Consider the following 21,686-nt stretch of genomic DNA (forward strand, 5'->3'; position numbering starts at 1 on the left):
TGTGCATTTTAGGAGAGCAGCCTGGAAAAACCAATTCCTAACCCACAGGATCGGCGGTGGGGAGGGGGGAATGAAACATCAGCGGTGAAAGATCTAGACCATGACAGGCCCAGGGATCCCAGTGGAAAGTCTCCTGCTGCAAACCTCCAGCACATCTAGCCTGTGGCTAGGAGAAAGGTCACTTCCGTGTTACCTCTGCTTCTGGGGATGGTATCAAAAGCATAGCAGGCAATTTGGAAAAAGAACTTTATTAACTTCATGAAAAACAGCTGCCGTGAGTCAAGATCTGGACAAAGACAGAGCTCTGGTGGCTTCCAGTCAATGGCCTGGAAAAAGCCACCTGTTCTCTCTATAGCCTCGGACCAGGGTCTCAGTTGGGGTCCCAAGCAGAACACCCCACCTCCTTGCCTCCTCTGTGCAGGCACAGATTCAGGCAATGCATTCTCATTAGACATTAGATTCCCCTGCTCTGTGGATGTCTCACTGAACAGGAAAATGAATCATCAATGCTCCAGACATTCAGGACAGGACAGATCTATAGCACACCAGTTACTGTTCTGGATCAGCAACCAGGAACACCACATTCTGAATAACCAATCAGAAAGTCAACACTCCGGAGGACCACCCAGAATTCTAGATGCAAAATAAGAACCCCTTAACTTTCTAGATGATTCCATCAGGAGTCCCATATTTTAGAATGCCTGTATTCTGGATCAGCCAGAAATCTGACATTCTAGGTGATCAACCGGAAACCAGTGTTCTGGCATTCCGAAGGAGAACCACTCCTCACTTTCTAGATGGCTCACCAGGAATTCAGCATTCTAGATCGACAAACAAAACCACAGTGTTCCAGATCGTGGTGAGAGACCCAGAGTTCTAAACGTCCACGCTGATGCTCTCAACACCAAATCAGAAACCCAACATTGAAGATTATCAACCCTGGCCTCAGCATTCTGGAATGATGAGCAGTAAGCTCTACCCTCCAGAATGCTGCTGCCCTGGCCCCTCAGAGCTCTGTGGATGGCCGCCCCACTCCAGGCCCGTCCTCCTGGCGGGGGTCCGGCACGTGGAAGGAGACGTAGGGACAAGTCTTGGTGTTGAGGCAAACCAGCTTCCTCAGCGTGGCCGTCTTGACAAGGTTGAAACCCATCTCACCGCCAAATGTGCTCGATTTCCAGTACTCCGGAGAACAGATAGGATTCCCTAAGAGGCCCTTAAGGGAAAAAGGAGCCCCAATTTCTATCATACTCTCCCCAAAGATGGAGTTTGGAGAGCACTTCTCAAGAAGCAGCCCTGGGTAGAACTCCAAGGCATCGATGTCCCCATACAGCTCCTCCAAGTCAGCTGCCATCTCCTTCTCTCCTACAAGGGGGAGAAGCCAAAGTCAGAATCATGATGCCACCCATTACGGTTCATCTGGGCAGGGGACCTTCTAGGTCCACCTTTTTCTGGGGAGGAGAATGGACTTCAGAAGAGCACCTTGAGCAGATGAGCACATGCCCTAAGATCTGGCCCGGCTCACCGACCCTGCTCCAGGGCTGCATCTAGGGAAGGAATTTGCTACTGCAGATGGAGTCAAGGGCCTGGATCTGCCACCACACAGCGTGTGACCTCAGGCAACTCACCCCACTTCTCTGTGCCCTAATTACCTGATCATTACAACAGGCAGAAGCTACCTATCTTGTTTCCTTCACAGGCAGGTTTCAAGGGGCCTTATCCTGGTCCAAGACCCTGCGCTCTACCGGAGCTCAGAGATGCAATGTCATTTGTCCAAGATCACATAGAGACTTAGCGACAATGTTCTTCCTGTCTCTCTGGACTGTCATGGGAGACAGACATGGAGTGTCCCTACCTGTCTCCTCAAGTCCACCCTCCACAGGGTACCAGTACACAGTCAGGTGTCACGTCACACCCTGGTCAAAACCTTTCAGTGGCACCCCCGTTGTCTGGGACAGGGGTCCCCAAACTTGGCTGCCCAACAACTGGGGATCTTGAACAACAAATATATATATATATGACATATAGACATATATGTTACATATATTTATTATATATATATTATACAGTTTGTGTTTTTTATATATATATATACACTTACATATACATACATATGTATACACATACACATACATATATGTGTGTATATATATACATACATATATATATATATATATATATATATATATATATATATATATATATATATACATACACATACATACAGATTCTTGGGTACCTCCTAGGTCTACTGAATCAGAATCTCTGGAAGAGCCATCTCAGATTTGGTATTTTTAATTAGTTTTCTAAGTGATTCTCAGGTAGCTGGCCCATAAACGGGACTTAGGAACCACTAGACAGAATAAAACCCAAAATCTTAGCGCAGAATCCAAGATTCCACACACAAGGAGGTTAGCCTCCTATCACTAGCCTCCACCCAGCCACACCTAGGACTGTTCTCCTGAATAGGCTCACTTTTTGTTTTCTTTTCTTTTAGGCTCATTCTTTTTAACCCCTGTGCCTTTGTACTTTCTGTTCCTCCACCTAGAATGTTCTTCCCTCTATCCTTCACCTGGAAAATCCCTTTTTTTTTCTTTTTTGGCTGTGCCATGTCTGTGCCTCCTGCAGTGGAAGTGCAGAGTCTTAACCACTGGACCGCCAGGGAAGTCACGGAAAATCCCTTTTTATCCTTCAAACCCAGCTGAGAAGCCACCTTCCCTCCCCAAGCAGAGTCATCTGCCATCCCTCGCCACCCCTGGCACCGTGCTCCCACACCCCTCAAATCCCACAGTCACAGTGCTGGCCATACGGATCACCCCGTTCTGTTTCCTCAATGTCTCCTTCACTTCAGCTCAAGCCCCTCGAGCGCAGGAGCCGTGGCCGGGAAACAGCTGCTCACCTGTGAGCTCCTGGAAAGAGGTGTAGGGCTTCATGCCAAACCTCTTGCGGTACTCATTGAAGGGCTGCAGCCGCAACTCTCTCGATTCCTTGATGACTTCCACAGCCACGTATAGGACATGGTGGTCTGTGTTCCTACCCCCGCCGATCTGCCAAGAGATAAACGCAGCTGTGGTCTGAGAGCCAGGCCACATTGTCCTGGAGAAGGAATTCAGGTCAGGAGTCCTTTCTGAGCAGAAAGGATGGCTCAGCCTAGCGGCCACTAAGCTGGCAACCCAGCGCTAGGTCTGCACTGCCATGCTTCCTCAGGGACCCCTCTGAGGCTCAGCTTCCTCATCTTTAGAATGTGGAGTGGGCCAGGAGGACTTCTCTAGTCGCTCACCAGACACACTGTTCCCCAGCCCTTTGAATTTAGGTGAGAACCCACAACATTCTGTTAAGGAAGGTTCTGGAACTATTAGGTTCAGCAACTAGGACTCTGCAGAGGAGATGGCCAGCACAGCCACAGTCCAGAACTCAAGCAGAGGGGACTGGCATTTCAGATCTGGAAATAAAAGGCAGAAAGGTTTCTGAGCTTTCAAGTGATGGAGAGAGATGGATGGACAAATGTTAGTTTGAGGGGCCAAAACTTTATGGCTTTCCTAGGATATTTTTTAAACTCTACCTGGCAGAACTGACATGTGTCTGTCACTCTCCAAATCAGTTTTTATCATAGAACAAAGACGTTTAATCTTTTAATGGATTCTGCTAAGGAACCTATTTCTATTGCTTTCCATTCTCTATATCACAGAATTGAGATTAAATAAAATTTACTGAGCATCTAGTATGAAAAAGTGAACGCCAGGGACTTCCCTGGTGGCACAGTGGTTAAGAATCCGCCTGCCAATGCAGGGGACGTGGGTTCGAGCCCTGGTCCGGGAAGATCCCACATGCCGCGGAGCAGCTAAACCCTTGCGCCACAACTACTGAGCCTGTGCTTTAGAGCCCGCAAGCCACAACTACTGAGCCCACGTGCCACAGCTACTGAAGCCCATGTGCCTAGAGCCCGTGCTGCACAACAAGAGAAACCACCGCAAAAAGAGGCCTGTGCACCACAACGGAGAGTAGCCCCCACTCGTCTCAACTAGATAAAGCCCACGCGCAGCAACAAAGACCCAACACAGCCAAAAGTAAGTAAATAAACAAATTAAAAAAAAAAAAGTGAACCCCTAGTAACCGGCCACCACTAGAAAAGAGAAACTGAGCTAGAAGGTAGGAACACAGAGTATCAAGTCACTCCATTCAGACCAGATAAAGCTACACACAGAGACAGGTGATTATATCTGTTTCTCTTTCTTTCTGCCAAGCCTCCTGGGAGAGGAATTGTTGTGAGCTAGCAGGGAGGGAACTAAAATCTTGCCATGAAAAGTGTAATATATAAACACATTTAGTTTAACTAAACTTGTAGTTTTACTTTAAGACCAAGGCGGTGGCGTAATATATCCTGTGAAGGGAGGGAAATAGGGTTCAAAGCCCAAGTAACCTGGTGAGATGAAGGCTCCAGAGGGAATTCCCTGGTAGCCCAGTGGTTAGGACTCTGAGCCTTCACTGCCAAGGGCGCGGGTTCAATCCCTGGTCGGGGAACTAAGATCTCACAAGCCGCACAGCACAGCCAAAAAAAAAAATAAGGCTCCAGAAAAAGAAAAATCGGATTCATAACTGTTAAGGAGCACAGGTCTACTACTGTACAGCACAGGGAACTCTGCTCAATAGTATGTAACAACCTGAATGGGAAAAGCATTTGAAAAAGAATAGATACATGTATATGTATAACTGAATCACTGTGCTGTACCCCTGAAACTATCACAACATTGTCAATCGTCTCTACTCCAATATAAAATAAAAAGTTTAAAAAGATATTCTTAATGCAAAAGAATTGTCAAAAAAAAAAAAAAGGAGCATACATCTAAAGAAAGATCTATTGCTCAGGGTGAACTGCTAATGCTAATGCTAAAGAAAGAGTTCTGTTTGGGCAGAACAAGGACAATTGGGTGAGAAAGAGGAAAAGCATAGTTGGGTGAAGTTGTACACCCCGGGGCAAAGCCAGAGGAGGCTGGTGCCAATCTCAGCTGAACCATTTACAAGCTGTGGGGCCATTGTGGATTGACTCGCCTGTATCCGTGTTGGAGTCCTAACCTCCAGCACCTGTGAATGTGACCTTATTTGCAAATACATGTAATCAAGCTCACACTCCACTAGGGTGGCCCCAGATCCAATGACTGGCGTCCTGATAAAAAGAGGAAAGAGAGACGCAGGGAGAGCACCACGTTGGATTGACGCTTCTACAAGCCAAGGAACCCCAGGGACTGTCAGCCATCGCCAGAAGCTGCGAGAAAGGGAGGGAACAGATTCTCCCCTGGAGCCTTCAGCAAGAGGACGGCCCTGCCGACACCTTGCTTTTGGACTTCTAGCCTCCAGAACTGTGCAACAATACATTTCTGACTGGTATTAATACCATCTGGGGGAGTTAACTACAAGGGCTTTCTAGAGAAATGTTTGAGGATCGATCTTTTTCACGGCCTAGATGTTAGTAACGTGTAGTAAACGTTTAACAGATGCTTGGACGGATCGATGAATAAATGAATAAAAGGTGATACTTCTCAGGTGTAAGGTGGGAATATTTCTTTCCTTTTCTGGATGTTTCTTTGTCTATGGAGGAAACCCCAGTAGCCTAACACTCTTAGCATCTTTTGCCAACCTCTCCCCCTCCCTCCTTATTAGAAGACGAGGAGTAACTTAGTATTATTGGTTTGAGCACAGTAACTAGGCATGCGTTGTTCAAGCTGTCCTCTCTACCGCTCTTGAATTCAGTTGACACCAGGGAGTATGTTTTCTCTCATACTCCTTGTTCTGGGGGGACAGGAGGATGTTGGGAGAGACCTTCCTTGTTTCCATGCTTCCATGTCTTGGTAGCCAAGTTTGTCGATTTGGGGGTTTATTATTAAAAAGCCTGCTTTAGGTTTTCTAGAATCAGCTTTATCAGTAATAGAGGTGATATTTTGAACTTCCAAAAAAAGAAAAAGAACAAATGTCTGCTGCTGAAAACCCCCTGGTTTGTGTTCCTTTTGCAGCCCTAGGAAACAAATACAGGGACTGTAGGCAAACGACTTATGCTAATCCTCTGTTTCTTCATAGCAACAATGAGGAAGGTAGAAGCATCAGTCTGATATGCTTGTGAAATAAGCACGTGGTGAAATAACCGAGATAAAGAATACAAAGCAGTTAGCACAGCGTTGGTCACACGGTAACCCCGAGATGGAACCAGGGTGGGGGTTATCAGGGGAGGCCCTGTCTTATCACTTCTCACACGCTCTTTGATATCCTGAGAATCCACACACTTCTGTGACCCTTCTGCCTGGTACCGGGAAATACCAGGGCTTCTCACACACGTCACCAGGGACATTGCTTGAAAATTCTTTGGAAACCATGAAGCCCCGCACACGAGTTATTGTCTCTGCTCATGTCTGTGTCCCCACGAAGAACAGAGGCCGTAAACCAGCCAGCAGCTGCCCGTTGGTGGCAGCATATGCTAAGTGCAGTCAAATTACCAGGGGGAAACCTAAATCCATATGGTGCCACAACTTCATGGTAGGGCTGAGGGGAGCTAGGGAAGGAGATGGGAGCCTCCAAACATGGGGAAGGGAAGATTTCGGAGGAAATTAGTTAGAAATTCCAGAGGGAAAGGCTGTATTATTTTGCTAGGGCTGCCGTACCAAAGTGCCTAGGTGGCTTAAACAGCAGAAATTTATTTCCTCACAGTTCTGAAGGCTGGAAGTCCAAGATCAAGGTGTGGGCAGGGTTGGTTTCATTCTGAGGGCTCTCTCCCTGGCTTAGAGATGGCCAACTTTCCCCTAGGTTTTTCCTCTATGCACATCTGTATTCTAATCTCCTCTTCTTATAAGGATGCCAGTCATAGTAGGGCTCACCCAATGACCCCATTTACCTTAATGAACTCTTTAAAGACCCTAGCTCCAAATACAGTCACATTCTGAGGTATTGGAGGTTAGGACTTCAACATGGGACTTTGGGGCAGGGGGCAATTCAGCCCATAACAGAGGCCTCTAATGTAATAAAGACCTACTATGTGCAGGCACTTTTGCATATATTGTCATACCCTGAATGTCTTCCTGGTCCTCAAATTGCCATGCCCTCTGACCTCTGGGCCCTTGCCATGCTGTCCCCTCCATCTGGAACACAGAGACCCCGGGCCACGAACGCTACCTCTTGCCCTGGGAGACCCCTATCCATTGTTGGGATCTCTGCTCAAACATCACTTCCTTATCCACAATCCCCAACTCTGGGCCAGAAGCCCCTCTCTGAGTTCCCAGAGCATGGTGGGCTTTCTATATTGTGGTTCTTAACATGCTCTTATAATTCTGAAAACATCAGAAAAGCCCTTGGTACAGTGCCTAACATGTAGTAAGTGCTCAAACGATGTTAGCTGTCACATGACTGTCGTTCCTTTCTCGGGTGTACGCACCAAAAATACAAGGACCCAAGAATCACATTGACCCGGTTCACCTCTGTATCCCCAGCATCTGCAGTAACGCCTGGTATCATTGAATGAACGAAAGAACAACAGAATGAATGAAGGAATGATCACGACCTCTCGGTAGGGGTGACACTCTCCCCCTTTCACAGAAAACTGGGGTTTGGATCCCAGAGCCCAGCAGCCCTCCCCAGCGCTCCTCTGAGGCTCACCTGGCCCGCGGGCTGGCGAGAGAAGGCGTCCACCAGGGCCTCGACCCCGTAGTCCACCAGCATGGAGGTGTTGAACAGGAACTGCTCATAGCTGTAGTTCTGGGGGCCCACCAGGAAGGAGTCGGGCATAAGCGGGTGCCAGTGGTAGAGGTGATTGAACTCCATGGCAATTCGGTTACGGTACTGGAACTGGGTGCCTAACAGCAGCTCTGGGTCAAACTTGAGCTGCAGGAAGTAGCCACTCAGCTGCTGCACGTACTCCTCGATCACAATCTTGATGGTCTCGCCTGGGACGAAGGATGGGGAATGGGGTCAACAGAGCACAGGGACTTAGCCACCAGGCTTGGGAAGTGGGCCAGTTCATGCGAAGGGCTTGCTTTGGCCTCTTTATCATTGTAATGGTTGTTTGATTTTATTTGGCCACTTTCACTTTGCCTGTTTGTCACGGGGCGTGAAAATGGAACTTTCTGTCTCAGGCCGCATTGATGTCCCAAGACAGGAGCCACCTGCTAGTCCCATGTTCCCTGGGGAGGTCACAGGCCGGGCTGAGCAGGACACGCAAAGGAAGTATCTGAGGATGGGTTTTCTGACCCTCTGGTGGCCACCTTCCCACAGCCCATTAAAAGAGGCTGGAGACACCACAAAAGGTGGGCACGTAGAGATGAACTTAGTGAGGGAATCTCAGCGTGCCTAAGATGATGGGGGTGAGGGGAGCTCCCAAGAGACCATTCTAAGAGCTGCAGCAGCAAACAAGGGACACTGGAGACATCAGTGAATCTTGTCCCACATATAACCCTCCTGTCTTCCTGTGTATCAAATCAGGAACAAGCTGCAGAGCAAAGAGCCGGGGAAGACACGAAAGGAACATCCACAACACAGTGCAAGCTGGCCAGCAAGATAGCAGAAGAAACCGGTATTTTGGCCAACTAACCACTAGACAAACTGACTTGTAGCAAATTGACCTGGAGCCACTGGAACTGCAATCAGCAGACCTGGGTTTAAATCTTGGCTTCACCCTTTCTAGCCACCCAAGCTGGGGCTGTGCTACTTACTCTCTCTGAAGCTCACTCTCCTTATCTGTAAAATGTGTACTAGAATCATACCAGTATAACAGTATTCACAGGGTTCCTGAGAGGCGTAGACAATGAATGCATCTGAACCGCTTGGTACAGGGCCTGGCATAACACGGAGGGTCAATACGTGTAGAAGTGGGAACACTACGTGGAGGTGTGAGGGGAGAATCCCCTCCCCATACGCACACGTCACAAGAGAGTAGATTAAGGCTCACACCCCGTCCCCACTCAGGAAAGCACTCCCCTCAAGATGTGGTGGAAGCAGCATAAACTCTGGTGGCAGCCAGACCTGGTTCAAGTCTCTCTGCACTGAATGGCCTTGGAGAATTCACTTACCCTCTCTGCCTCTTAATCTTCACAACAAAGGGTAATCCTATCTGGGTCATAAGGCTGTCGGGGAGGGTTGAATGAAGCACTGGAGGTGCAGGGCCCTAGGAGTCCCGCCTCTGGCCACAGCTTCATCACCAGTCAGTATGCTGGGCAGCCTGCAGACACAGACTTGCCCTCTCTGATCAAATTCTCTATAATACTGGGACTTCTCCATTGTAAAGCAATTATACTCCAATAAAGATGTTAAGAAAAAAAAAAAATACTGGGACTTCTGAACCAGCCCCTTCTCGTTCTTTAGGCCGTTCCTAACCCCAGTGCATGGCTCTTCCGGGCACCAATGAATCAGGCAATATAATTGGGAACAGTCACGCCCAGTGACGCTGAGGCGGGGGCAGAGGCTCACTGGTGACACAGAGTGAATATGGTCTGGACAGGGGTGTCGGGGGCCAAGCTCCCAGGCCAAAAACCATCTGACATTTTAGGCTGCAGGCTCACCCCTGTAGGGGACACAAAAATATCTTGTCCCTGAGGCACCCAGAAGCTACCAACCTCCAGGAAGGCAGATGCATGCAGGGCAGGAAACGTAAGGATTCCCGAAGCCCAGGCAAGCTGGGGTATTTGCTGAGGATGCCTCTGAGTGCTCCTGGGATGATGGGGAAACTGAGATTTGGGGTGGCTAATCAGATTTGCTGCTAGTCACCCAGCTACTAATCAGCTACCGCAGCCCTCCGTTTTCTGAAGGCCTACTATGTGCTAAGTACTTTCCCATTCATCATCTCAACAAATCCTTACCACTGTCATTATTCCCAACGTATAGATTTGGAAAGTGAGGCTCACACAGGGGAAGGACCCTGTTCAGAATTCGAATCTCTCTGTCCCCAAACCCTCCACTCCGCTTCTCAGGACAGAGGGCGTGACCTTCCAGGACAAGGCTGGCTTGGAGTCCTCACCGATGAGGATGAGGCGGGCCGTCTGGAAGAGCTGCTCATCGCCCCAGGTGGGGTGCTCAGCCTTCAGCAGGTCACACACTCGGTTGTGCTCACGCAACCAGAGCGTGGCGTAGAGCATGAGCCCCGGAAGCAGCCCAAACACCTCCTGGCCCACTGCCATCTGGCTCTGGGGCGGGATGCCCCGGGGGTAGTGCATCAGCACGGGCGCCTCTTCCACCGATGGCGGGTACATCTCTCCGTCCAGCACCTGCAGGATGGGGCCACCTGGTAACCTGGGGAGGGGCCGGGTGCCTGCACCTGCGCAGCTGACAGCCTTCCACTCCTACTGACAGCTGCCCGTAACACGCAGGGTGGCCGCCCGGCCTCCCTGACCAAGGCCTGTGGATTCTACCTCCTAAAGTGAGTCCCTTTCTCTCTCCCCTCTGCCGCCACCCTCTTCCAACCCACCCTCACCTTCCACCCTGACTCCCCTCGTAAGTAACTCCATCCCCCCAGACAGTCCGTTCTCGGCTCTGCAGCCAGAGCAATCCTTTAAAACACCCAAATCGAGCATCACACCCTGGCTTAAAACCCTTCCAAGTCCTCTCTCTGCTCTTGGCAGAAATCAGAAATCCTTAACGTGACCCTCGCTCATCGGGAATCACTCAGGTGTCCAGCAGCATCTCCCTCATTTTCCTCCCTTGAATTCACTCAAGCTGACTTGCCCTCTCCAGCCTTGATGCCTGATACCCTGGCCTGTCCTGTGCCCTTCTTGGCCTCCCTAACTTCTCATCATCATTCATGCAACTCTTGGTTTATTCGTACTTCCTAAGGAAGCCTTCCCCATCCTCTGCACACTCTCGTGGCTTCTCCCTGGTGGCAGCTATCACAAGTGTAATTAATTATATGGCAGTGTCGTCATTCACTCAATAAATGTCCACCGAGGACCTACCATATGCTAGATACTGTTCTTAGCCCAAAAGATTCAGCAATGAACTTTCTGTCTTGGTTTTTGTTTGTTTAGATTTGCATGGTCCAGTATGGTAGCCACTAGCTACGTGCAGCTACTAAGCTCTAGAAACGTGGTCGGTGTGAATGAGGAACTGGATTTTTAATTTTATTTTCTTTAGATTTAAATTTTAAAACAGATACCTCAGCTATTGGGAAGTCGTTATGCTTAGAACAACTTGGGCATGTGAATCTACTTTCTCAACTGTAAATTTTAGGAAATCTACATGCAGATCAGAATCTCCAACGAAAATCTGGCACCCAAATTGAGATGTGCTGTAAGTGTAAGATACAGGTCAGATTTTGAAGATTTAGCACAAACAGTGAGATAGTTTATTGACAATTTTTGTGTTGATTACATGTTGAAATGATAAGATTCTGGATATATTGGGTTAAGTTAAAAATATATTATTAAAATCAATGTTGCCTGTTGCTTTTTACCTTTTTTAATGTGGCCACTAGAAAAATCCAGATAACTTAGATGTGGCTCACAGCAATGAAATAGGGCAAATGATACCTATTTCATGCAGCGGATATGAGAAGTGCATGAGATAATTACCTATGTGGCTCTAGCAACACTGAACAGTGCGAGTTCAGACGAAAAGTCCTCATGGAACTAGCACCCTACTGTTTGTGTCTGTGGTCCCTGAGGAGCTCGAGGGTAGGGCCCATAACTATCACGGCCACTGCTCCCCTGTGCCAGGCACATCATAGTGCCCAATGAATATTGTAGAATAATTAAATGAATAAATGCAGGCTGGAAATGGTCATCTCCTGTGGAGCCCCAGAACCCACCTCCCAGGAGAACATGAGAGGCTACGTCTGCTCCTTGTCTGCATCTCTCGCCTGGCACCCTTTCCCAGGGTTTGCTGTCTCTCCTCCGACCACACACCTCCAACTTCTGCAGCTGGCCATCTCAGGACACCCTGGAGGCCCCCACCAACAGCTTCTGCCAGGGAAGACTGCGGAAGGTTCTTCCCAACGCCCCATCCCAAGACCCAGTGCTACCTGGTACTTGAGTTTCCCATCCTTAAAGAGCCGCAGGTGATACTGACGTTCCAGATTGTCTCCATAAATGTGGCCAAGGTCGACCTGAAGACAGAGAGAGGGTCCATTCAGACCTCTGGGTCCTGCCCCACCTGTAACAGCCTCCATGTGCCAAGTGCAGCCCAGAGAAGTCCCGAGCCCCTCCCAGGTACTCACGCCATGGCCCAAAGCCTTGGTGAAGCCAGGACCCATCTTGCCAGAAGTTTTGAAGAACTGATGTGTGAAGTGTTGCGCAAAGAAGGCAAACATGAGGTTGCTGCCTTGGGGGTCAGGGATGAACTTCCTCCTAAGCAGGAAGTGACGGCTCAGGAGCTCGGCATCGGGCAACTGCTTCTTCCCTGGTTGGGGAGGTGGGAAAGAGCAGTAGCTGCTTCCGGTCTCGATCTTCCTGCCTCAGGGCCTTCCAGGCTCGCCAGACCGAACTGGTCCACGCAGGAAGCCCAGAGTGGCCTCCGCAGGACCACCTCCCTCCCACTTGATGGCCCCTTGCACCTTCTCTACCAAAAGACTCTAGAAGCATTTATGGGTGAAATGGCATGATATCTGGAATCTGTTTTTAAAAACTCCATAAAAAGTAAGGTGAGAGGGGATAGATGAAATAACATTGGCAAATTGCGGACAAATCTTGAAACCCAGGATGGATACAGAGGACTTCCTTATACTTTTCTCTCAACTTTTGTGTGTGTTTGCTACTTTGTACAAGTTAACCCTCCTCCCCCTAAAAAAGAAAGAGAAAACACACAAACAGAAGACCTTGGACTCCCCAGCCGTGGAGCAAGGTAGCCTGTGTCTGAAATGGGTTACGCCATTTACTAACTGTGTGAACATGGAGAAGTCATCCCATCTTTCTGACCCTCAATTTCTTCTTCTATAATAGAGGGCAAATGACATCTATTTTATGCAGTGGATTTGAGGAGTGCTGATGTAACCGGCAGAAAACTGGTGAGATGGAATCTTTTAAACCAAGGGTCAGCGAACTTTTTCCGTACAAGTCCAGATAGTCAATATCTTAGGCTCTGCCAACATGTGGTCTCTGTCGCATCGGCTCAGCTTGGCTGATACGGCAGGAAAGCAGCCACAGGTGATACCTAAGGAATGTGACTGTATTGTCCTTTGTGTACTTGAAACTGAATTGATGGCTCTAAACTGAGTAAACCCCCCTGTCTGAAGACAATCACAGGAGCGGATAAGGAAGAAGGTCTTGGGAAGAAGACCCCTGCCAACGAGACCAAGTGGGGGTCTTGAACAACTAAAGAAAAAATTTGACTTTATGTGTAAACTGCGCCGATGAAGCGCATAAGACTGTTTACATTAGTAAAGACCCGAACTCAGAGTTAGCAGCCAGTAAAGAGCTCACTATTCTTTCCTTCCTCCATTTCAACTTTAAAGTCACCCCCATCCCAGCAGGATCCCACCCGTCTAGTAGACAAGGTTCAGGCAAAGAGGCACCCTGGAAATATGGAAGCACTAGTCTGACTCTGCCGCTGACCTCAGGCAAGAACCCTCCACAACCTCTTCCTGTCCTCATCCCTGGTTCTGGATATGCATATGTCTTGCCTTGGTCCACCCATCTGTGAAATGGGTCAGTAACTGCTCTTCTGCTTGTTTTTTCCCAAACAGAAGAACTAAGCATCTCCTGTGACACAGCCCAGGCCCAGCCCCCTCACCCCATCGCCATTACCTTTGGTCCCCATGGGCGTGGGACAGTCTTGGGGCACAGAGGGCAGAACACGCGTGTAGTAGCTCACGTTGGAGAAGGATTCCCAGCTGATGTAGTCATGCGCTGCATTGTAGGTGGGGGGGCTGGGGATGAGGTTGGAACGCGCTGCAGAGGGCGAAAATAATAGTGACAAGGGGTTCCTGCCCCCAGTTACACACCCCCTTCCCCGCCTCTTCTTGGGTTGCTCTATTTTTGGTCCCCCCACGCGGCCAAAATCTTACTTCCCCGACCAGGGATTGAACCCGCACCTCAGCGGTGAAAGCACGGAGTTCTACCCACTGGACGGCCAGGGAATTCCTTGGGTTGTTCTTTTTTTATTTGGTACCCTAGAAGCCCCCCGCCCCCAACCCCTGCCCTTATCATATGCCAAGAATTCCAGGAAGTGGCAGGATTTCTTGCTCCCCTAGATTAGGAGGGCCCCGCCCCCACCCACCTATGAGTATCAGACGCATGAGCATGTCCCGGATGTAGGTGGCATTGACAAACTCCCAGAACCAGCGGCCATGCGTCAGCAGGAAGTGGAGGAAAGAGGGGCTGGGCCGCAAAGTAGTCCGGAGCCAGGTCCATAGCTCAGCTGTGAGGGCAGTGGGAGCTGTTCAGTCAGGCCCTCCTGGCAGGACCAGAAGCAGCCAGAGGAAGATGGGAACGGGGGACGAGGGCCAGGATGGAACAGGGTAGAACCTCTGGGGCAGGGGTAAGGATGGAACCTTGGGAGTGATGGCACGTGACAGAACCAGAACCAGACCTGAGGACAGGAGACAGGACCAGGGACTGAGGTCAGTAAGGCCGGAGCTGGGCAGTGAAAACTCACTACAGAGCCCGGAAGCGGGGAGTGGGTTGTGCCAGGAGTGAGGGCTTGGGCTGGAGCCAGGTCAGGGGCAGTGTCAGAGGTCAAAGGCAGGCAAGAAAAGAGAACAGGGCCACGGCCGGAGGTGAGGGTAGGAAATGGGGGTCTTGGAGGACGAGCCCAGGGGAGAAGGATTGGGGCTGGAGGCCCAGCTCACGGATGGTGCAGTTGGGGCCGGAATAGCCCGTGCGGGTGCAGTCGCACTGGTAGCGGTCAAAGCCGAAGCGGACACAGATACCCTGGTGCTGGCACGGATAGTAACAACAGGGGTTCACTGCGGGGAGAGACAGAGATCAGAGACCACTCCAGGGCGACCGCTCGTTGGGACCAGAGGCATGGAGTCCAGTCACAGCTCTCTCCTAACTTACTGGACTCCTGTGTTCCCCAAGGGTCCTCTCTGTCCCCACAGCTATGAACAGAAAGCCCCTGGCCCTTCCGTTTCCAGACCTTGCTCTGGGTTTCCAGTCTTCCCCACATCAGGCCACCAGGGGAAGTCCCCCCCTCCCTCCCTGCTGTCACCAAAGTGGGGCAGGAGAAGAGTCCAGGCCCCAGGCTGTGACATCAAAGGCTAGGAAACAGCTGATAAGACACTGCAGCCACCGGCTTTTCTAGAGCATTCACTTTCTGCCAAGTCAGAGCTCAGCACCAAGGGCAGAGTTTGTGGGGTTCAGTAAAGGGAAAAGGATAGGGGTTCTCAGACCAACCCCCAACCTCTGGGCATCAGGACCTTCCATTCCTTTATTTTTGCAGAAGGGAAGGAAGAGCAGGTATCACAACGTCCAGTTATAGGCAGATGGGGTGGGGTGACTGAGGCCAAATAAGGGGAAACCCAGATGGGTCACCCAGCAAGTGGCACCAGACCAACTGCCCATCCCTTCACTTCCACCCCACCCCCAGACACTCAGCCGTCAAGTCCAAGGAAAGACGTTTCCCAGAACCCAGAAGACAGAGAATGGGTTTGAGGGGAGTCTCAGCTCCCGTGCTGACAGACCCAGCCCCAGCTCACATCAGGGTGGAGTATGGGCTCTAGGATCTTGAGGGAGGTCAGGCACCACGAGAACAGGAGAGATGTGGCCGGAAAACTCCCTGCAGAGGGTGAGTGGAGCTCTAGCATCACCCCCACCAACCCCCTGGAGAACCCCCCCACCGCAGGAAGTCCCTCCTTGTGTCTAACCCAGATCTCCCCAACCACAGCTTCAATGGTTCTCCAACAGCAAGGTCAGAGTCTCCTTGGAGCTCCCTCTGCTCGTTCACAGCTCAGCGAGGGACACCGAGGCTTGGGAAGAGGTGGCGACTTGGCCAAGACCAAGGAACAGAGCCAGGCCTCCTGCAGACCCAGGGCGCCTGGCTCCTGGCAGCAGCTCCTTCCCTGGCCTTCCACAGAAACACCAGGTCCCTCCTGCAAACACACTTCCTTAACTGGGCTCAGAGCCAACGTTACAGGGAACTCTGATTCTTTGTGCATCTGATTATAGGAGGTTGAGAGGATAGCAACGGGAGGTGGGAGGCTGAGACGCCGCCGCAGGCTGACCACCTGCCATGGTTACAGGGCAGGACCCTCTGGTTTAGGGCCCCTCACATCGCAGAATCATGCAAACAGTCTTGCTTAGGCCCTGGCAACTCCCCACAGCCCCACAATAGCACCTCTGGGACCCTTGCAGGGTATAAAAAGAAGGAACCCACAGGAAGAAGTCTGAACAAAAAGGCCTTATCAGACCAACGCAGGCGGACCGGCAGGTGGGGCCCAGGGCAGGGGCCTGGCAGGGGCCACAGGCCCAGAAACGCCAGGGAGCTCAGGCTCAGCCGTGCAGCGGGTTCAGGGACCTGGGATCTCATCGATCCCTCCTGCTCAGGACACTCTGCTGTTCTGCCCAGGAGCTCCCGCGGTGCCACACTGTCCAGCTCCCGACCCTGGCGCACCAGGCCCTCTGTCACAAACGGGTCGCCCTACCACTCAGCGGGCACAGGGGCTGAGGCGCGGCCCTTCTCTGGGCTGTCTCCCCATCTCTCCCCCAGTAGGGATCCCAAAAGGAACTCAGTTTGTTCTGTGGCAGCAGATCCCACGACCCCAAAGCCGAAAGCTCTGCTCTGCTCCCTCCTTGACCCAGGCTGCGGCTCTGCCCTAGTAAATTTCCTCCGGATCTACCTGACCCTGCCCACTGCGCATGCACCAGAAAGCTGCCCCCTAAGTGTCCACACTCCGCCGCGCTCTCTCGCCCCTGCTCCACGTTCCAGCTCGACCTGCTCTGCTCCACCACGAGCCTCCAAGGAAAAGGGCTTTCCCTGACTTTCTCCTCCCTCACAGAGGCCGTGCACACAGCTGGGGCTCAACCCATGTCCTGGAGAGATCCAGCCACCCAGGGAATCCAGATGCGGTGGCCAGAGCTTCAATGTTTGCGGAATTTAAACTGCAGCGAGGAGACCAGCCAGCCCAGGCTTGGCCAGAGGGACTCCCTGATCTCCCCAGCACCCCCACAGCTGGCTCTGAAGTCTGGCTTGAGGGCTTCAGCAGGCAGCAGAACTGTGTCCCCAGACGCAGAAGTTCCTGCCCGCATCCCTCTCCGTCTCCTGTCAGGAGAGTCTGTGCGCCGGGCGCGGGCAGAGGTCCCTCCCTCCCAGACCTGCTGCCCAACTTTCCCTCCCTCCTCTTCCGCGATCTTTCCATAAACACCGGCGGCCCCACGGCAGGGAAAGTTCTTCCCAGCAAGGATAGCAGCTGCCGCTGGCGGCCCCATGATGTCAGGATGGGCAGAGAGGAGACTAGGCGCTGCTTCCCCCGCTTCCCCGGGGAGGGGAGCCTAACCACAGCTGGACGGTCACGATGTGCCGGGAAGCCAGGGCTCTGGGTGACCCTCCAACCTTGCATATCTACCTCGTTTATCTGCTCAGCACTCCCTGGTGGGTGGGTGAGACTCCCCCTACCCCTGCCACCCCCACCCCCGCCCCAACCCTGCCACAGATGAGGAGGCGCGCCCAGGCCCCACTGCTTCAAAGCTGCAGAGCCAAGATGAACTCCCTTCTCTTCCCTGCCCTTCCTCCTCCTGGAGGTGCCCAGGCCTGGATTTGGGGAAGGGATGCAGAGGGAGAGTCACTTTGTCCCACAGGCTGGGGATGACCCCAGGTGAGATAGGTTTGTCACCTTTCCTTCAAGGTGGACCTGAAACCAGGACCCCAGAGGGAGCGCCATCCCCTACCTCGACCAGAGCTCTGGGAACTATTCACAAAGGAAGGCCTTCCTTCAGTCTAACTTAAATCCCACATGCTTTCATGTGCCCAGCAGAGGACACCCTGTATAATAAAATATCAAGAAAGAGAACTAGGGAGATGCAGACACAGAGTCTAAAGTGCCTGGAGTTCCCACACCCAGCACAGGGCGAGGCACCAAGTCGGTGCTGGGTGAAGCTTTATGGGAGAGTGACTACTCTTTATTGGCTGTGTGTCCTTGGGCAAGTACCCTGTACCCTCTGGGCCTTATTTTTCAGCGTTTTCCAGGAAGGGGAGGGAACAGACAGGCTCTAAGGAAAAACCTGCCTCTCTGCCTCCCCTTCTCTTCTCAACTCTGGGCGAAGCCAATCTATCTCCAAATATCTGGGTTATTTGCATCAATAGGATTCCCTAGCCCCATCAGCAGAGAACCCTGCAGCTTGCTCTCACTGCGTCTTCAAGCCAGCCCAGAGGTGGGGTTGACCAGCAAGCCCACACTGCACACATTCCCACCGATGAGGAACTGTTTAGGACTTCCCAGCTCCAGAACTTTCTGAGGACCTGGCAAGGAAATGTCCCCCAGCCCAGGAGTCAGGGCTCCAGGCACAGTGAGGGAACACCAAGTCGTCAGGACTTGGAAGCACCAGGCAGCAAGAGGGCCCGTTAAAGAAGGAGGCTGGACTGAAATTCCCTAAGAATAATATTTAGAGAAGCTCCAGGAGCTTGGCAGCCAAAGAGAAAAAAAAAAAAAGGGGGCCCTCACCAGCCAGACCTGGGCCCCAGGCCCTACACCCTACCAGGTCAGCGGCCAGCCGCCAGGCACCACCGCAGCGGGCCCCGATGGCTGGAAGAGGAAGTCCTCTCCCAGCCCACAGACTCCTCTGGTGCTGCAGATAGGAGGCTGCAGTCAGCAGGAAGGTTTGGCACAGGCGGGGTTCCTGCCCCACGTTCCAGGGTTAGCTGGCCTCAGGCCCCTCTGCCTGGCATGGAGTTCTGGTTGCCAGGTCATGCCCTATCCCTAGCCAAAGAGAGAGCACTAAGCCCAGTCCAGGAACTGGAGGGGATGAACTTGAGCATTAAGGAAGCCCTGGCACATCCCTGTCCTCCAAGCCGGACTCCACCTCGTCCGTCACGACAGAGGCAGAAGCAACATTCCCTCCCGCCACCTGCCCCCATGTAAGCTTGCAGCCCTTGTCTCCTGGGGGAATCAGCCTTTGCTGCTGCTCTGGGGACAAAACACAGGCTTTGGCTTTCCAGGGCAGACGCCTCCCCTGAATATCTAGGCATCTTGGACCTCAGTTCACCCAGAGGCGTGGAAATGGGAAGGCAGCCCAAACCTTCTGCCCCAAAACCCAACTGCTCCTCCGCTCTCTCCCTGACCCTTGCAGCGGCCTCCTTAACGGTTCCCCAGCCTCCAGCCTCACCTCCAAGTCATCCGCCCAATCTCACTCTTCTGTTCCCAGTTACCCTGAGGCCCCAGTCCCTCTCCTCATTCTGCATCTAAAGGCCCGTGTCCACCAGCAGCTGCCTCTGTCCTACTGCTCCCTGTGCGCCCTTCCACTCCCACAGTTCAGACCTTTAGGCTTCAGCTCATGCCCTTGCTTCTGCCAGGAAGACCCCTTCCAGAGTTTCATAGTAAAACCTCACAGGATTTCCACCAACTCACCACCTCCTTCGGGGTCCCGGTCAAACGTCACCACCTCCAAGAAGCCTCCCGAAATTCTTCACGTGTAAGGGACGAGAGATAACTGCCCCCCACCCCCGAGCCCCACACACCCCTGTGCTTCCCTCAGTCATGGCCCTGACCCCCTTGGATGACAGTCTGTGGGCATTTCTATCTCCTCCACCAGACTGCGAGCTCCTCCCAGCTCTGTCTCCAGGCTGCAGCCAAAGATTGGCGTAAAGCAACCCCCTGGGGATGTTTGTGGAGTGAAGAAAACAATTCTGTTTAAACACAATATAAAGATAAGTAGAAAAGGCTAAAAGCAAAATGGCACAGACCATGGCTCACTAAGTACTGGTAAACAGACACAGGAGGACAGGCAGGGTGAGCCCTGGGTACCCTGGGGGCCTGGATGGGGCTTCAGAGGAAGTGCTGGGCTGATCCAGGGGCTAACAAAAGGGGCCACTGGGTCAGCCTAGTCAGCCTCGGCTCTGCTACTGGGGTGTCAGACAAATGGGCTCACCCCTCTGGGCCTCAGAGTTCCTTTCTGTAGAATGGGACTAACATCTCCCTGGCAGGGCTGTTGTGAGCACCAACAACAGAGGTGCCCACAGCCTGGTTTTGTAAACTGTAAAGTGCTGGCCACGTGGGTCTTCCTCCTCTTCTTCCCACAAACTGGACCTTTGCTCGTGCCCAGCATCCTCCATCCTTTCCTTGACTCCCCAAATGCCATCCTCTCAAACCCTCTCCTCCAGGAAACCTGGTCTGATTACCAGTTCACACAGGTACCCTTTCTCTCTCCTCTGAGCATCACAACAGAAGGCTCAGATCCCCTCCCCACCATCCTCTGTTGACCCCATTTTGCAGATGGGAAATGGAGACACAGAGCTCACACAGCTATGTGATGAAGGAAGCTCTGTCCAGACCCTGCACAGACACACACACACACACACACACACACACGCGCACACACACAAGCAGTAAGCTGGGGGAGGGAGGCCGTCTGAAGGAGGAACTGCAGTCCTTCACCCGGAACCTGGTACATGCATGGTGGAGGGGGGGGAAGGTGTGAATTTTACAGGACCTGACTTTCCCCATCTTCTTTGGGGTGATGAAACCAGGGTCCATTGGCAGGGGGTGAGAAGGGCAGGGAGGACTCTGAGGAAAGACCCTGAAAAATGCCTGGAGTCAGGTAGATCCAGCTTCCAGCCCTGAGCCCACCATGCACTGTGTGAGCTTGAGAGGGTTATAGCCCCCACCTGAGCCTCAGTTAACTCATCCGCCCAGTGGGGACCTCACAGGTGAGGATTTAAACCTCAGGGGAAGCAACCCAGCCCCGTAAGTGTATTTCCACCTCCACTCTCTCCGGAATGGCTGGTGTACCCCGGGTTCTCACCGAGGGAGATCTTCTCCACCGGGGCTGGGAATCCGGAAGGGTACCAGAAAGTTAGAGGCTGGAGAAAGAGAACCCGCCAGCCCGCCTTCCCCTGGAGCCTGCTGCTTCCTCCAAAAGTGGCCCGCAGGGGAAACAGCGGGATTGTTGGGGATGAGCTTGGACCACTGGGGGCCCAGAACAGGTGAGGGCCTGGAGAGAGGCTGTCCCTTTTCCCAAAGCCGGCCCGAGATCCCAGTCTGCCCTTTCCCCCCGAAAAGAACCCAGTGGCGTCCTAGCCAAAGCCACACCCCCCGGGGGTCTGCAGAGAGCCCCCATCCCACCGACAGACTCAGCCCCCTCCCCACTCCCAGGCACCGCGAGCCGAAAAGGGGAAGCTGGGCCGGCCGGAGGGAAGAGGCGGGTGGGGGCCAGGCCAGGGACGCAGGACCTGGGGCTCTTCGGGGGCAGGAAAGGGGCCGCCTACCCGGCGCGGGTGCCCCGGGGGCCGCTGGCAGGACGGGGGATGGCGGCAGCAGCAGCAGAAGCAGCGGGAACCGAAGCGAGACACTCCGCCCTGCAGAGGGAGAGAGATGAAGGGCTGAGCCTGGCATTCAAGGCTCCACCAGGAGGCAAAGGGGATTCTGGGGCCACCAGGGCCGGACTTACGGCTCATGGTGCAGGGCGGTTGATGGATGCGGGATGCGGACTGCCTGCTCCTTGGGTGCGTCTCTAACTGTGCCCCGGAGCTCTGGCCCGCCTGGCCCGCCCCTCCCCACCCATTCCCTGGCTCCACCTCTCTAGCCAGCTGTCACCTCGGCCTCCGCCCACTTACTTCCTTTGCTCCCGCTCCAGCCA

The 21,686-nt window shown here is 52.5% G+C and overlaps 1 protein-coding gene across 5 annotated transcripts; it reads right to left on the reverse strand.

Annotated features, from left to right (window-relative positions):
• Positions 1 to 232: 232 nt before the first annotated feature.
• PTGS1 (prostaglandin-endoperoxide synthase 1) lies at positions 233 to 21,633 on the reverse strand. 5 transcript variants are annotated; one of them, XM_067743398.1, is made up of 11 exons: positions 21,498 to 21,633; positions 21,316 to 21,405; positions 14,747 to 14,863; positions 14,176 to 14,316; positions 13,704 to 13,847; positions 12,179 to 12,360; positions 11,984 to 12,067; positions 9,989 to 10,235; positions 7,636 to 7,922; positions 2,897 to 3,044; positions 233 to 1,362 (listed from the first exon to the last, which is right to left on the reverse strand). In XM_067743398.1, exons 1-11 carry the CDS (start codon positions 21,502 to 21,504, stop codon positions 1,007 to 1,009), a joined length of 1,803 nt encoding a protein of 600 aa, XP_067599499.1. In that variant the 5' UTR covers positions 21,505 to 21,633; the 3' UTR covers positions 233 to 1,006. The 5 variants fall into 5 exon arrangements, with proteins under 5 accessions (XP_067599499.1, XP_067599500.1, XP_067599501.1 ...); XM_067743399.1 differs by lacking the exon at positions 14,747 to 14,863; XM_067743400.1 differs by lacking the exons at positions 21,316 to 21,405; positions 21,498 to 21,633 and adding an exon at positions 19,460 to 19,478.
• Between the last annotated feature and the right edge of the window lie 53 nt (positions 21,634 to 21,686).

Source organism: Pseudorca crassidens, chromosome 7 (assembly GCF_039906515.1).
Source record: "Pseudorca crassidens isolate mPseCra1 chromosome 7, mPseCra1.hap1, whole genome shotgun sequence".
NCBI classification, from domain to species: Eukaryota; Metazoa; Chordata; class Mammalia; order Artiodactyla; family Delphinidae; genus Pseudorca; species Pseudorca crassidens.

Excerpts from the sequence above, each read along its gene's own strand:
- PTGS1 (XM_067743398.1), bottom strand. Across the intron at positions 14,864-21,315 it reads CCCCGGGGCACCCGCGCCGG|TGAACCCCTGTTGTTACTAT; the intron begins GTAGGCGGCCCC and ends CTCTCCCCGCAG. Across the intron at positions 12,068-12,178 it reads CCAAGGCTTTGGGCCATGGC|GTCGACCTTGGCCACATTTA; the intron begins GTGAGTACCTGG and ends CTCTGTCTTCAG.